Here is a 16,604-nt window from a genome sequence, read left to right as displayed (position 1 = left end):
TTATCCTCTCTTTTTCCATTCTTGATGGCATTTCCCAAATAAATCGTAAAGCTGAAGCGTCTTCAACCAGGGCCCCTTATGCTACAATGGGGTGCAATTTTCATCCGAACTAAGGGCAAAGCTTGGTTTCGACATATCTGTGCTATCTTCCATGGATCCCCCTCCTTCATTGTAAATATATGGACTGGGTACGCGTCAAGATCATCCCCAAGCTGAAATTATGCTCCAAAAGTAACACATTAGTTCCAAATGGCAAGTCGAGTTCAAATAATTGTGGATGCTCAAGCATGGAAGGATACACCATGTTTAGTACGGAATTGACTTGGATGGATGGTCCTTGATTAGAAAGGGAAGTGGTATTTTTAGCTCTCAATCCATCCAACGAGGTGCAATTGCCACATGAGAATCGTCAGGACAATGAGGAACCTACTTAATATGATTATCTAGTGGGATCCAACAGGATCAGGGAACTGCTTCAACACCCGGCTTGCACAAATCGTCGACTTGACTTGGTTGTTGTTGTTGTTGTTGTTGTTGCTAGTAATGTTGATGATGCTTGTAGTATAGGTATAGTATGTAGAACATCAAATGGTACAGCACTGTCTTTGCCAAATACTCGTTGTTGAACGTAGCAAAAGGAAGACGGGAATGAGCGCTTCCTCTCACCATGACCTTGTCTCTTTAGAAATGAAGCTGTAGGTTTGTTCACTGCTCATTAAACCATCGCACCCTGCTACGATTGAGTATGCGTCTACCACGCAAGTGAGCGTGTTTGAGTCCCTTCACAACTCATGTGACTCTGACACAATATGTGGATGTAATGAATCGACGAGAGATCCCGTGTACAACCACAATTTCTACCAGGTATACCTATAGCTCTAGATGGATAGATAGATGAGGCCATGCAAATCCCCGTGAGGGTGAGGGTGAATGGAGAACAATTCGAAGAAATGGAAATAGGAATCGGAAGTGACAGAGACAAAGTCGGATTAGACAACTAACTCCTCATTTCACGGTCCTTAGGTAATTGATTTCAATGTATCCAGATGAAGTGACCTCCAATTGGCCGAGTCCAAGTCTTGCCAGGCAGTCGAAAGGCAAAGAAGCGACAGAGAATGTCTTCAATCAGGAAGACGAATAATCTAACTCATCTCCGCTTTGACATTTTTCTGGCTCAGCCCTCGAAATTACAAATCAAAGCGATGAAATAATTGAAGAGCCCGTAACGAAATCCACGACCATTGATGGGGGAGTTCGTCTTTTCAAGGCAACAGATCAATGGGGGCAAAAGAACACGAAATCGAAAATTCATTCAATAGATTGAGAGGCATCAGAGAATGAGGAAGACGACCAACCTGACAGGGATTGACCTCCTTAGCCCAAATTACCATCAGGCCTCGAAGGAAATCGTCTCATCCACCCGTCACTCCAATTCTGGTGGGATGATGTCCTGATTGATTTTTAGAGATGCCCATCATGTTCGGCTTTGATATTCTTTAACCATCATCTTCCATCAAACCCATCGTCCAACATGATGTTAGCACGAACAATGGGTCGTCCAGAGATTCTGAGAAGAGCAACAGTTGGACAAGATCACAAGGAGAATCCTGATTCACAGCGCACATTCGAAGGATGATGAGATCATGGGATGGTCGGTCGTACATCGTGTTCAATATTTCCACCGAATCGAAGGAATGCCAGGCAGGGCCCTTTTTGGTTAGCCTGCAATCGTCTTAAATGAGTCAGAGTATCCTCGAAGTCCACTTCAAAATGTTTACTTGAGAATATGATGTGCAGTTAGTTGTAAACGTAGTGTATCGTTCAGGAAGCGCTTCTGGATCATTTTGGGCCCTCACTTTGGTCGATGAGATACTGTTTGCTCAGCGGCCTTCAGCCGTCGCTTTTGGCCTATTCAGTACAAACTCGAGAGAAATTAATAAATCTTATAACACAATCCCTCAGGCCTTCACAGTGAAGAGGGAGCTTCGATTAAGTGCGAGTGTGTCGGCCTCTGGCAGATGGTAAACACATTTTGGTCGGAGTAGCCAACCAACCAACCAGCTAGCCAGCAACAGTGGGAAAGTGAGTGCGTGTGCGTGTTGTGTTCGACCATCGAATCCAAACGTGTCCTTGTCCTCATGCAAATGCCGAACATATTTAGGGAAGATTTACTGCGAACACCTTTAAACCGCGTGGTCGAAATTATCTACCTCCTTAAAGCGCCTTTTGTGAAGATTTTGAGGTCATTTCGAAACTCGGGGGAGGGCGAGTATGGACATCGGAAATCTGAATTCTGAATTCTGAATTGACCACAGAAACGAGTAAGTCGCTTTGCTTGTTATCATTTGTGAAACAGGGCTAGGCTTGTCCGGATCTCCAGTGGTGGATGGATGGACGGACGGACTCGAGGGATTTGGGCGGTCACTGAATGGCAGCAGCACAGTTGCTTGCACTGATTAGAGAAGGAAAACTCGAGATAAGCCCAATGCCAAGGGCTCAACTTGGTCAAGGATGTTGAATTAAAGCCAAACATGGCACTTTGCACAGTGTAGATGTAAACTCACACTGAGATTACATAAAGATTTGTTCTGACCTTCAGTGCTAATTGTGCGCAATGTGTAGGGTGATGGTGGTCTTTTCAAGTTGCCAAAATGTACAATCGGAATGCCTGGAAAATCCCCCAAGGGAACAAATCATTCCTGGCTTAAATCCGCGAATGAATGAATGAATGATGTAGCACCAACGAAAATGAACAGACGGAAATCATCACCAAACAACGGAAACATCTTTTAGAAGCTTATGAAGAGATACTGACGTCGTTGCGAACTAGGCTGGTTGGCTTCATTCGTGCTACAGTTCTGACTTCATTCAAAAAAGACGCCCCCCCCAATCTTCTGCTTCATGTTCTTCTCGATTCGTTTCACACCAACAAAATGTTCCATGAATCCGTAGCGAACTTGAACTTCTCGAACCCCGTCCGTCTTAGCAGTGATGAACAACGATTACAACAACATCAGTATCAAAGATAGACTCATCGTGCTTGAGCATGAAACAGATCTGGATTCTCGATCCAGCCATGGCTACTACTTCATGAACTTGAACCAACGAAAATCGAGCGGACCTGAGGTTGAGAAGCTTAATGAAAGGGCCAAATGAGCTTGTCGGTAGGTTCGCTTAGTCAGAAGTCGGGGAATGTCGAGTGAGGATGGGAAGATGCAGGACGGGATGCATCTCTTCTCAGCCAGTCCAGAAGCTGGCAAATATTGTTGTTGATAATCTGAACAACTAGAAATGCATCTGTGCTCACTCAGAATCCGGTTTGCAAGCAGAAATGTCGTGACGAGTCATGTCAACATTTGGAAGGGGAATCAGTGTATATGTATGTCTTGCACGGAGGATCTGATTTCGTGAACGAAGCCGTCATCCTGAAGGGTATCAGAGAGTGGAAAGATTGCACGAAAGTTGCTTGGAAAACAATCATTCGGGATGAGGTCATTTCATTCAATTGGAAGACATTTCGCTGTGTGTGCTCATTGAGAAATTCTCATCGAGTGATACGTACAATGTACAAAAGTGAATGAGTGAGTAATGTACTACTCTCTTTTTTTTACGCTGCTTCCTCGTGAAACTGCACCCTGAAAAGATCCACTTGATTGATTTGGCAAGAAAACGAAACGAACAATGGATTGCCCTTTGGTTCTTAGCTTTTGGTTCGTGGATGTGGCCAGTGGTTTGTCAGAAAGAGAACAATTACTTCCAGCTTGATCATGGTTCTTCAGAAAGTTGATTCGGATAGGAAACCTCACGGTGATTGTGTCCAATTGAGACGTTGACGTTGGGAGGTTGAGCCAAGAAATGCATTGATAATGTCCAATTTCCCCATATCAGAAGACATATTCTGCTCCTGAACAACCCTTCTGCTAAGTAATCAATTCCTGACTTGTTTCTTTTATTGCAGGCTCACGACGCCACAATAGCCAAGCATTCGTCTATCCCGCATACCGCAAACCATTGCGGAAAGCCAATCTGAATTGAGTGGAGAGTGGACTACTCTATTTAGGATCGTCGAAGATTACTTAATCGTGTCCAAGGCAGCCAGGAGGCTAACGGAAGAAAGAAACCCTCCTCTCCAACTCCCGAGATCCTCCTAAGGGCACTTAGGCAGGCTAAATAAAACATTCCAGAAGCTCCACAAGAAACGACATGAAATCATGGAGTTCGTGAATCGCTGATTCACGGCATCATCATTCGGCCATCATGTTGAAACACTGTAGTCCATCGGCTGTTGATCTTTCAAAAAGGTCATCCATCTCGCGGATCAGGGAGCACGATGACAACGAGGATTTGCAAGGTCCTCTAGCGTCATCGTCTTCATCCTCGACATCTTCTTCATCGTCAACGTCGTCGTCGTCCTCTTCGTCTTCTTCTTCCTCCTCAACCAGTGGGTCGGATTCGTTTAGTCTCCAATCCTCTGGATCCATTCACTCTCAACATCATGGCAGCACTCAAACTGACCTGGTCATTTCCCACTTCAAAGATGCCGCCACATCGCCCTTGTTTAGAGCGAGGAGGATAATCCCCCTGGCCTCGATCATAAAGCACAGGCAACAGCAATTAGTCCCGGATCACTCCGAATATGACCCGGGCCATTTGCACCCGGGATCTTCTTTGCCCAGTTTTAGTCACCCCGCTGGATCTAGTTTCAATGCCAATGCCAGAATTCCCATCAAGGTCTATGCCAAGTGCTTGCGATCCGATATTGAATACAAGACTCTGAGTCTCAGCCCTCAAACCACTGCCAAAGAATTGATCTGGCTTCTGTTGAGCAAGTACAAAATGCGACATCGCGATCCCAAGCTTTTCTACTTGACCATGGACATCAATATCAAAAGGACCGGGATTCCGTTGCAACGCTCTTTGTCTTTGGATGATGAATCGCGCCCAGTGGAGCTCAAGTCGTGTCACCCTTGGGGCGAGTGCAAATTTACCCTCCAAATGCGAAAAGGAGGCGTGGTACGAATTTACGATAGTGTGCTCATGGCCGAATCCAAATATAAGTGTTTACTCATCTCGGAGACGACCACGGTGCGAGAAGTTGTGCAGATCCTCTTTCATTGTTACGGTCTGGACGCTAACGGGGATCAGAAACGTTCAAGTGATCGCTATTGTATTTTCGAGCAGAACCCCGCCCGATCGTTTGAGCGTCGACTCAATTCGGATGAGAGGCCCATCTTAGTGCAAAGCCTTTGGCCTAATCCTTCCAATTGCATGTTTGTTTTGCGATTAACACACTCATCGTCCAGTTCTTCCTTGTCGGAAATGGTGGTGGAAGAGGCCGAAACCATGGTTGATGTGCCTGATGACCACGAAGGCGAGGGAGAACAACAAGAAGATCATGGAGAAGAGGAATCTCCTTTGAGCCAGCGAGTGACGTCGTCCCGATCTCCAGATACGAGAAACACCAAAATTCCCGGACGAGAAGATTTGGACACTAGTTATGGAAGTTCAGGGGAATCCACAGCCAGCAGCGACTTCTCAGCCTTACGGTTTCACGATTCGCCCGCGTTATCGTCCACCAGGTATGCGTATTTGTGTGTATTGTTTCCCATCTGAGGATAGGGAAAGAGCACCCATATCCAAGATCAGAGAGATCCTGCTAATCTATTAGTTGAAAACGATGCTCAGGGAATCCACTCTCGGTATGTCACACGGTCCACACACATAAGCAAGGACGTTTCTCGATGTCTGGTTGCGTGTGGTGCGTACGTACGTACGGTACATCTTTATTTACTTGATGTTGGCGTCCATTTCGTACGGTTCTCAAGCGGTTGAGGATTGCCTGGGATGATTGCGTCATTTTCTCGGAAAGAATGTACCGTGTGCACACATTCGCTATCAATATTGGTGAATGTGTGGAAGTGCAGGATATACGCGAATTTATGGAATGTGTTCAACGAGTGAGTGAGAGAGAGAGAGAGGTCTTTCTTTTTGAACTCTGGGACCTGCCTGAACTTTGAAAAAAAGAGGCCGAGAGATGAACAAATGTTCTTTTGAAATGTAACCTCACTACGGTCAATGCACCAAAAGATGGCCAATTGGCACAATGAATACTTTTCTTCCTTCCTCCCTTACTATTGTAGTTTAGATAACCAACAAGGGGAAATGAACGCCAACCCTCTCATGTACCTACTATTCCGCGTCTTCATAATCATCATTCATATCCAGTTGTCATTCAGTCAGAAGCGTCAGAATTCGAGATTTTGTTTTGCATCTTTTAAAGATGCGTTCCGCTCATCTTGGCATTGAGACTAGGGCACGAAATCGAGCGAACAAGGTTTCCCTGGAAAATGATAAGTATTTCTGTCCTACTAAACCATTCCTCTCCTCCGGTAATTTGCATAATGTGACGCTCGAGCTGAGGAAAAAAACCATGGCTGAAGTGTGCTTGTAGGATGTACGTACTCTTAAGTGTTTTTTTCGAGCCGTAAAGGTCGCCATGGTCGTAGAAATCTCGTTGTTAACTTGGTTTTCGTTACCGATGGAGTGATGGTGTTACAGATGTGACCCGTTCATCGCTTCTTTCATTCGGTACTTAAAAGGCTTTTGATTGTCATGAGGAGGTTCCTCTAGGAAACTTGGCCAAGCAGGAATCATGTGCAGGTCTCCTTTTATTGATAGGTAATACAATTGGATACGGAGGAATCCATGGCGTCAGGGCAAAAGTTTTGATAAATTGATTTCTATCAATTAATGGCAGCAGATGTAATTTCACAATTTCTTTCTTTCTTTCACGCTTCGATGAGTTCGAAATGATCAAGATTTGCCATCTTCTATTGCTCTAGATTATTAGCCCTCGACCAATTAGAACTGCCTAATGAAAGAGTGCTTTCGATCATTAACCAATCTTATCCTTATCCTCTTGATGGTTCTTTTTATTTGGCGAATATTTGAAAATTGATGTCACCACAATTTTTCCTCCAGATCTGACGAGAGCAGTGGAGGCGATTCGGGTCTCCTGAAGTCCTCACCAGACTTTGTTCCTCATTATCAAAAGCGAACCTCCAATCCCTCGGGCGCCACATCGACGACCACCAATCATCATTGTCAGCAACTCAAGCCAAACACCTTCAAGATGGTCTCAAGACAGATTTCTCTGCATTCTCTCTTGGAGACTCTACCCGCAGCCTCTGTCGACACGGGTGTGTTGGACTCCAAATCAAGAAAGACTTCATTAAGTTCTTTGTCCCTGGATAGCCGCTCATCCGACTTCGATAGTTACTTCTATATCTGATATCCATCCAGTCGACGCTCATGTGAAGGGAACCGAGTGTTTATGGCCAGGACGAGGGAGAGGACAGATGCCATAAAAAGCGCGATTCAAAGAGTGAAATTAAGCCCAGGGTCAGTCATATTTGTCATAAATCTTCCGTCATCAACTTTTTATCCATGGTGCGGGCAAAAAGAGGAAGACGTCGACGACGTCGACGATGACGACGATTCGCCTTGGCCAGCGATGACAAAGTGAGTTGAAAATGACGCTACGCCTTTAGAAAATTTGAACAAGGCTGCCCAGAGGTTCTTGACATATTTTTTTCCATCATTCTCCGTGACCTTAACGGTTCTTACGCAACGTCATCATCATCATTATCCGCATAGTAAGGGAGACCCTTCTTCCCAAGTTCATTCTCTTCCAATTTTTGCCTTCAATTCAATGGCGATTGACAGGGGAAAAGACAGAAAGAACGAGTGTTTCGTGACACCCTTTCATCCCAACGCCCCGTGAAACACCGAGTAGTAGCGAAACCGGCGATGCATCACATCTCGATGTTGCGATATCAGGAATAAGATGGACAAAGAAACAGCCAAGACAACGACTGAGCGAGGAGCCTTGACTGAACTTGGAAATGAGTGGCAGATCCCGCCCTTCTAATGGCCTCCGTGGACTTGAACTTTTGGCTCGTAAGTATGTGCGTGTGGTCCCACCCAAGAAGATGTTCTCGAAACCGTGTCAGTAACGACATCGACATTATTACGATGTGCCCGACTACCACGTGATGATGAGGCAAGATCGGATCTCCTAATTTTCGCCATCCTCCATTTGTGAGTGGGTATTTTTTGCATCAAGAAACTTCATCTCGATGTGGCTCCCTCCCTCCCTCCTTCCCTCCCTGCACACATATACACACACATTCAAACCCGTGATCATGCCAGTCAGTCAGTTCGTCAGTCAGTCACTGAATCATCATTGAGCGGGAGTAAAAGTGGAAAAGACAGGAAGTTTGACAAAGAAGAATTATGACATTGCTTACTTTGACAATTGACTTGATTTTCACTCATGAGAAGCCGCGAACGGAACGGCGACCCCCGAACAAACTCTCACTCTTTCCCCTTTTCCCTCCTGTAATTTGCTCGCTCGACAGACATGAAGCTGAATTATCCTCGCAAACATTGGCTTGGTTTTCAACGACCATTTCCTCAAATGTGATCTATTCATCCCATGAGAAAGTGAAACGACCCCGGATTATTTGTGTCTTTTTTTTGGAGCCAATTTTCGGATTCTCGGTCATGGCTTGCTTATTCATTTTGGTCCAATTTGCCGACTTACCGAATCCAGCCTTGAGCCACGAGTCACTTTTTTGCAGCTCGCATTTTGTTCGCAATTGGAGAAAGTTTTAGTGGGTTGCATTCAAATGAATGTTGTTGTTGTTTTTTCTTCTTCTTCTTTGGAAAGAGGGTTATGCCAAATTTGTCCGTCTTAGGAAGCTTACCTTTTGGGAGCTCTAGGTTTCCTCTTGTGCATCATCAATCTAGTCCCTGTTAAACCCCTTTCAAAGTCAAAGGCTATTGGCATTATCAGATTAATCACCATGATTATCCTTTTGTATTAGCTTCATGATTACCACGCATCTATTATTTATTCCCTATTTTATCTACTCGTTTTTGCAAGAAAAATAAAAGTCCGTTTCACAATCTAATTGATTTCCCACCTGATGTGTGCTTTTCGAATGCTTGCAAAAAGAACGACTTAACGACATGGTCGAGCCAAGGCTAAGTCACGTCTACTGCAACTTCAAGCTTTCGTCATACAAGCAGTTCTTATGAATGTGAATACTCACAGTTTTTGGCAAGGGTGCGTACTTGTCTGGAAATAATTTTAGAAAACTTTTGACTCGAAGCTTATAAATATGAGAGACTTGGGCACCCGATTCCGAGCCCTCTCGTCGTTTGTAGGGTTGAATCTAGGAATGCCCGCTATTTCCTTGGCTTGTCCGGAATGTCCAAGTCACTCTCAACGAAAGGTGAATTGGAAGGGGGATTGCAGTGCCTATTGGCACTCTAAAAACAGAGGAATATCACTTCCGCCAACGCAGGTGGGGACAACTGAAATATGCAGTTGTCTACTCCTACTTATTGAGGCCAAATCATCGGCTCAACACTCGTACGCACTGAGCGACACTTCTCTATTTCTAGAACTCTACCACTGCCCTGTAGTCTTGTCAATCTCAGTAGAACGACGGAGGAGAATTTGAAAGCCTCGGGCGAAGGTGCATTTTCGAATTGGGTATTGTTTTTTGAAAAACAATCTTTGATTGGAGGGTGCCCTTTTAGTACGTAGTACACTGGCCCTGAATGAGTTTACAGAAATTCGTCCACACTTCCGAGTGATTTGAAAATCAAGCAGCAATAAGAGGACGGCACTCGCGGCCTTCCTTCAAATTGAAATAGCTTCCTCTATTCAGAAAATGCTGACTTGCATTTACATCCACCAAGGATATACCAAACAGCCATTCAGGCTCTAAAACACGATTTGGGTACCCATAAAGTGAGGAAAAACTCATTTTAATCCATCTTGTCTTGGCGATGGGCCGAGACTGACAGCAGATGTGTTTATCTCATTTTGACAAGAGAAGGTGTCAATTTGGATGCGTGAAGTCGACATAATTCGCGTGGAACGCTTGAGTTTTCAGGTCTTGGCCACACTAACCTAATCTTTCTTCATTGAGAAACGACTCTCACAAAAGAAAAAAAGGGCGAAATTGAAACAAGAAGGAGAGAAAATTTCTGCCTTCGCCTTGGAATTCCAAGCTGACGACTGCCCGAGGGTGTGAAAGAGAACAGTGATATCCTGTCGTACTTGTTGAAAGTTCCATTACTTGCATAGACTCAGTCCATTCCTTGGATTGTTTAGATTAATCCCTTACCTCAGACGTGGGAAGCGAAATACCCATTAGCGTGTAGGTTGCCTTAAAAGTTTCCTTCGTTATCCTCAAAGAGAAGCAGTCCTTTAGGGTTGAGCCTTATTTGGCCCACAGAGATTAATCTGCTGGTCTGCAGATATTTGTCAAATGTCGAGTGGAACTTAAGTTGAGCGAGGAAATAGGGGAAGCATGAAACTAAACAGCATCTTTTTCGTCTCGGAGGAATAAATCAGGTTGCATGAGGACGATTTACTCGCTCTACTACCGTAAATCCTATTTTGAGGAAGAAAATTAAGTCAGCAGCTAGAAAGCTCCTTGAGTTCGAAAAAGTTTTAGCTTTATTCAGGCGAACATTTCGGACGAAAAATAAACTTCTTTTCCAACTGTCACATCAAGATCAAGTGTTTATTTATGGGTCATCAAATTAAACTTAATAGCAAACCAGGCCCGTGCAAAAAGCCTTTAGATTACCGTTTGAGGTCAAAAAGATATGTTAAACTAGGCATTGGGGCTTAGTCGTGTTGGCTAACATATCTGATCTGTCAAGCACTCGAAATTGATATCGAATGTCAAGCTTTCCGGCAATTTACTTAATCTCAAAAACCGTGTCTGAATGCAAGTTGATATCTGATTTGCAAATTCTTTCAGAGAAAGATTCAAGTCTCTTTGCACTTGGGCTCCTGGGAAAATCCTGAGATTCCTTCGTTTACATGCCAAGTCCCGACAGTTTGCCACTCTTTTCTCCATTCACATTGATTTCACATATTTATGTGACCTCCTCCCTCTCCTCCTCCGCCTCATCTTCTTCCTCCTCCTCCAAGTCACTTTCTATTGCTAATGGAGTACTCCAAGGGTTGACCCTCCCTCCTTCCAATTAGAGACCTTCTTGCTTCCTTGCGTGTGGTTCATAATTGAGATTTATCGTTGGGATGCATCTCACGAAAAATTCGATTCAAAGATAGTAACAAATGGATAACCCTTATTTTACCTCGTTCTTGGTTGACTACAAAAAAGATCTAGCTCATAATGCCCCCGATTTTTTAGTTCCATTCTTATTGAGCACAATGAAAAGAGAAAGCCGATAGATCAGTATTGTCAAAAAACGAACACTGAAAGCAATATGGAAATGTATCAACGCGATCAACAATCACGTCACTTTTGGCTGGTTTCTCTCATCTATCAAAACAGATTGCCAATGTTGGATCATATTGGGCTTCGTCTCTTGGCAATTTTTATCATGACTGCTATTTATTTGCTCTGCCGGCGAAACAATTCCAAGCTGGCTCATGTTTTCATTGATTTCTGGTGTAAAATTGGATTCATGTGGGAGGAATAGTTTTTGATGCATGCGTCTGGAAAAAATCCAGTGAAACTGTGTCAATGAACTGAGGGGTATGGAATTCGGAGATTAAAAGTCTCATGCTGTACTTGCTGCCATGTATGCTCTCAACTGGCATCTAAAGCATGAACGGGGACCTTAAAAAGACATTTTAAACAAATGGTCTATTTTACCAAAAGATTTCAGGTCAAAAACGATTCACGATTATTCCTTCTGGATGTGGAGAATTTTCATGTAATCCAATGAGTAGGCCATAATCAGATCCAATCAATCAAAAGTTAACACTTTTCATTTGACGACATTCAGGGGCTTGATGTAGCTAAAAGACTCTCCGATGGTTGTTACTCAGGGGGGGATAACATGGTCATAAGCAGTGGGAACCATTCGTTTTTCCAACCTTCCAACTTCGTAACGGACACTTTAGGTAGAATGGCTATTTGGTGATAAAATTTTAATTGTTCCAAACTCATTTCCAAGCGTCAGTGCCCCCCCCCCTGGTTATCTGAGAAGGAACCAAATCATCACTGATTCCAGACAGTCTTTTCAATTTAGCAATGGAGAAAAAAATGCGATAAAAAAGGACGGCATAAATTACGATAAGATCATTCGATCTGGCTGTGTGAGGAAGAAGAAGGAGGAGAAGTGATGAATTCTAATTTTCACGTCCAAAGCTGCCATGAAGATGACCACGGAGTCCATCCCACAACAGAACAGATTGAATACTCTTCAATTGTACTTCTTTCCTCTTCATCAAAACCACAATGGAAAGACACGAATGGCGTCGGACCCAAAAAACCAAGTAGGTACGTATGTACCTATATACGTGCTGTAAGTGAATGCGGTTTTTGCCCTGTTCCATCTATGACTCGTCTTGTCGGATATCTGAATTGATGCCTCACCGAACTTTTCGTTGGAGTTTTCAGAGATGAGTGGTTGGCCCACCAACCTGGATTGGGTTGCGATTGAGAAGCCGTTGCGTGATAAGATTTCTGTCCGTTAATGAGTTCTTAACCCGTTTCTCATGGCATTTCGGATTTCCAATCAGAGCACCCGAGGTTCTTCCAGTGCTATAATCATGTGCACTTTTCATTACTAGAAATACCGTCGGCTTGGCATAATCCTAATGAGTAGATAAAAAATGGGGGCAATAATCAAGGGCACTAAAAATCAGCTGAACTTGAATTTCAACATACTCCATTGCGTTTTCATGGCGGAAGATTTCCCTCGATCTTGGGAGCTCGCATGTTATGTTTTCAAAGCGTGTAAAGCGTCAAGTACAAATGCGCCTACACTAGGTGAAGAGAACTTGAAATGGTTCACTTCTAGAAGACAGGCACATGGTAATTGAAAGCTACGTCCTCTACGGAAATTACCAACTCAGATTGGAACCAGCATTGCCTTGAATTGCTCCAGAATTAGAATCCTTGGGAGAGGAGGCGAGTGTCCCCGATCCCCGGAAAAGTCAAGCAAGATATAACTCCCATTGAACCTTGACGATGTGGTGTCAGTTTTCCAGAAACTTATCTAATAAATATACGACATTTGTTTTCCACATCATTAACTCGTCATGTCCTTCAGCCGGTTTCGCTGGTTTCCATTGGGTCATGTTTGAGTGCAATCTGTGAAAAGTGGGGGGGAGGGGATTTCCGACTGATTTCGAGTGCTCGTCGAGAATGATTCCACTCCACCAACCATTGATTAATCCACCGCCCCTTCTGGTCAACCCTGCTGCTCTTATGTTCGTAGTTCTACATAAGGTGAACAATTACCATTCCAGTGGAGTCTGTCCAAAACAAACTCCCTTGAAGATCATTTCACACCAATTTCTAATGATTCATTACCTCCTATCCTGGCTGGTTTGAGAACTGGATTTCGTGATGTTATGCTGGATGAACGAAAGAAGAATGGGATTGGTTGGTCGCTCGCGGACGTCGAAATTCCTGCTGATATCGCTGAGATTTCAGAAGCTGAGAATTTTCCTTCGAACAGGAATACTCGATCATTCGAACTGACGTCAAAGGCTATCTCTCACACTGTGCAGTGACTAGCTAATGAAAAGAACTTTGACCATGGCAGCCGGTCAACGGTCAACACTTTCTTTCACACTAATTTGTGGTCGTATTCCGAAGGTTTGTTTGTACCTCCAACGACATGTTTTTTGGGACTTGCTACTTTTTCATTTGATTTGATGGTGGTTTGTTGGTTTCGACAGTGATCGTTAGTGCATAGAAGTGTGTGCTTAGAATTGTGTTTGTGATTGCTTTTAAATAGACAGGTGTCCTGTCCACCCGAGCACTTTGTCTTTGGGATTTTCTCACGGATTGACAAAGATCGAATGTCAAAAGAGCGTCGTCGTCCATTCCCGACAAAGGCAGAAGAGTCTCTTTTCGAGCTTGTTCACGATCCTCTCAAAATCAAACTTTGGCTAAGTTTAGACCACTCGTTTGGTGGGGTTGGCAAAGATATCTGAGCACCTTGGACAGTCATGTTGGATGTAATCAAAGAGTTTTACGGGGTTGTAAATGCCAATTGCTGTGCTTTTCATTAGCACACAATGAACATCGCTATTCATTTTAGATTATATTGCTTGCGAATATATTTGTTAACTTTATGATATCATGCTCTACGTATGTGCTAGCTATGGCTTTGATTACCTTGACATGTAGGTAGTGCGTACCACAAAATCGCGTTTTTAAGCTCTTGTCCAGTGCGTCATAATCTAAACTAAAAGTGTTATAGCTTAGGTAGCATATTAATAATCAAAGAGACGTTTACATTTTTTTAAAATATTTCAATAGATATATTCTAAGTATATTTACAGTTTTAAATGACCGGGGTCACAACAGGCAAAAGGGTATTGCAATGAAAGTGTCTTGGATTTAAGAATTGGTTTTTTGATGATGAATTCTTGAAGGTTAAGATAATGTTTGATACGGTACTTTGGTCGTACTCAGTTACTTAACGGATGATGATGATTTGCTCTCACTTGAGTTTCTTGGTATTAAGAAGGTCGCTACTCGCTATCCCGTACAAGATGGAAATCCAAGCGATTAAATCTTCCGTTCCAAAGCATAGCGCTTCTCCGTACGTTTTGGTACAGGGTAAGGTCCATCATTTAACCAATGAATTATGGACAGAAATGCAAGGGTCGATAATGTACATGTACACAAATGTAGGTACACATTGTGTTTTCCTTCAGTTAAAATGCACCGTTAGTCACTGCTATTTGGTTTTCAATTTTGAGCTCGATCGAACAACAGTAATGAATGAATCAGCCCTGAATGAACTGAGCTTTACCAGTCTAGTAATCATTTACTAGAAGAGGTCTACTTCATTCATTCTGTGTGGAGTTATGCAGTGAGATTTGAGGGGCATCAATTTTGATCTAGTCGTTCAATTGAGCTGTAAATTAAAATACTTACTAGTTATGGCCCCTTGACATTTGCAGAAAAAGTAAAAGTTCGTCATGGATCAACACATCATTAACTTATTTGATTCTTTTCAGCCCATCTTCATCAACTACTGATAAGATTTATTGCCCTAAAGTTTGAATATTTTCAATGCAATTTGTAATAGTTGGAAAATGATTGAGGTCATCGAAAAGTACTGCCATTTCACCAAAATCAAGGAATTACTCCTTCACAATGATTATCAGATGTTTCCTCCTTATCAAAATCAGAAGAGTATTCTTGAGTTTGTTGAATCTCTGCCCTGTGGGAGTTTTTACCCCGGTAGGCATCAGTTATAATTCCATGCGTTCGATCATTCATTGCGATCTTGATAATGACAGAAGTGAAATGAAACTTTTCCAAGTTTCAAGCCACCATAGCTTCTATTTATGGAAGACTTCGAGATGAGAAGCCCGTTAGCAAACAAGAACCAAAAACATAGGTTGAAAGGCTAAGCATTTGAAACTCGCTAAAACGACGCACAACTGAACTTGTGACCTTCCATCCATCGCTCGAATACGAGCCTCAAGCCCCCTCGATTAGAAATTTAATCAAATCAATTAGATCAACTAAATGGCATGAACATTCGAAGGCGGCTGAGTTTGCATTCCTCTCCGTAAACTCATCAAAACCAAGACAAGGTGCTTCTTTCGGCGGATTCACAAAGAGCTAATACCTGAATGGGATGTGCTACTTACTTCAAGTGCTCCCCTATTTCTTTTGCTATTGATTCTGGCTTTGCTCTTGGCCTTTGCTAATATTATATAGACCACCACTGACAAAAGCCAACGTCGTTCGTTTACCAAGTCACCGAATAATTTCATGCTTCATTAGGAGGTCATAAAGTTGCGATCTATTTCGTTGCATCGCTCCATGCTTCACACATGCTCGAAACCCAAAGAAGCGTTGGAATTTTGGGGGTTTAATTTCCAAATAACCTTCAGTTGCGCATTTGCAGGATATACGGTGAGATAATTAGCACTCTTCCTCGAGGGAAGATTTCGTGTCCTGAACTTTGGTCTGATTTCATCGACCTTCATCAGATATGTGTGCAGGATAAATGCTCGTTGGTGGTGAGGTTCACCCCACAACTGTTTTCCAATCGGTTGACAAGAAACCCTGTATGTAATCATCTCACCTTCCCGCCCCCCTTGCACCTCGTCGTAATGGTTATGAATTCCGAAAAACGAGCTTGAGCTTGTGATGTTGCTTTGGATCATCATTTTAGCATTTTGATTAAACATTTTTATATTCCGCAAGTGATCACTAGACCTTAAAGTTCATGGTGGCCAAATCGTGACAGGGGACAAAAATAACAAAGTTCAATAACCTGTTAAGTTTAACGAACACGATCGCCTAAACAGGCCCTGGACTACATTAAGTGGCCTCTGATGGATGATTGGTGTTTCGATTTTCTTCTTCGTGGAAATTTAAAGTGGTCCCTCACAAAAAGCACAACACCAGATTGACCTGGACACGTGTTAATGATTTTCAGCCTCATCGCATAAAGTACTCTCATTTTATTGTGACATAAACAGAACACTAATTTCAGAACTTGGTTTGAACAGAGATGGGCACCAATGCAATGCTTTAAGTTCAATGGAAAATCATCCACCT

General features: G+C 43.1%; 1 protein-coding gene across 3 annotated transcripts in view; it reads left to right on the top strand.

Annotated features, from left to right (window-relative positions):
- Positions 1-8,975, top strand: part of LOC131879254 (uncharacterized) — a 10,079-nt gene extending 1,104 nt beyond the window's left edge. The window contains exons 1-3 of one of the 3 annotated variants that reach the window (XM_059225523.1): positions 3,031-3,581; positions 3,959-5,579; positions 6,982-8,975. In XM_059225523.1, the coding sequence (XP_059081506.1) occupies positions 4,258-5,579; positions 6,982-7,291 (1,632 nt within the window). In that variant the 5' untranslated portion in view covers positions 3,031-3,581; positions 3,959-4,257 and the 3' untranslated portion in view covers positions 7,292-8,975. Of the gene's footprint in view, positions 1-3,030; positions 3,582-3,651; positions 3,711-3,958; positions 5,580-6,981 lie in introns of those variants that run through there. The other 2 variants (XM_059225525.1, XM_059225524.1) reach the window with 2 other exon arrangements.
- Positions 8,976-16,604: the final 7,629 nt, after the last annotated feature.

The sequence above is a fragment of the Tigriopus californicus genome, chromosome 4, assembly GCF_007210705.1.
Source record: "Tigriopus californicus strain San Diego chromosome 4, Tcal_SD_v2.1, whole genome shotgun sequence".
NCBI lineage: Eukaryota > Metazoa > Arthropoda > Copepoda > Harpacticoida > Harpacticidae > Tigriopus > Tigriopus californicus.
Note: the sequence above shows the minus strand (reverse complement) of the source record. Positions and strands in the feature narration are given on the sequence as shown.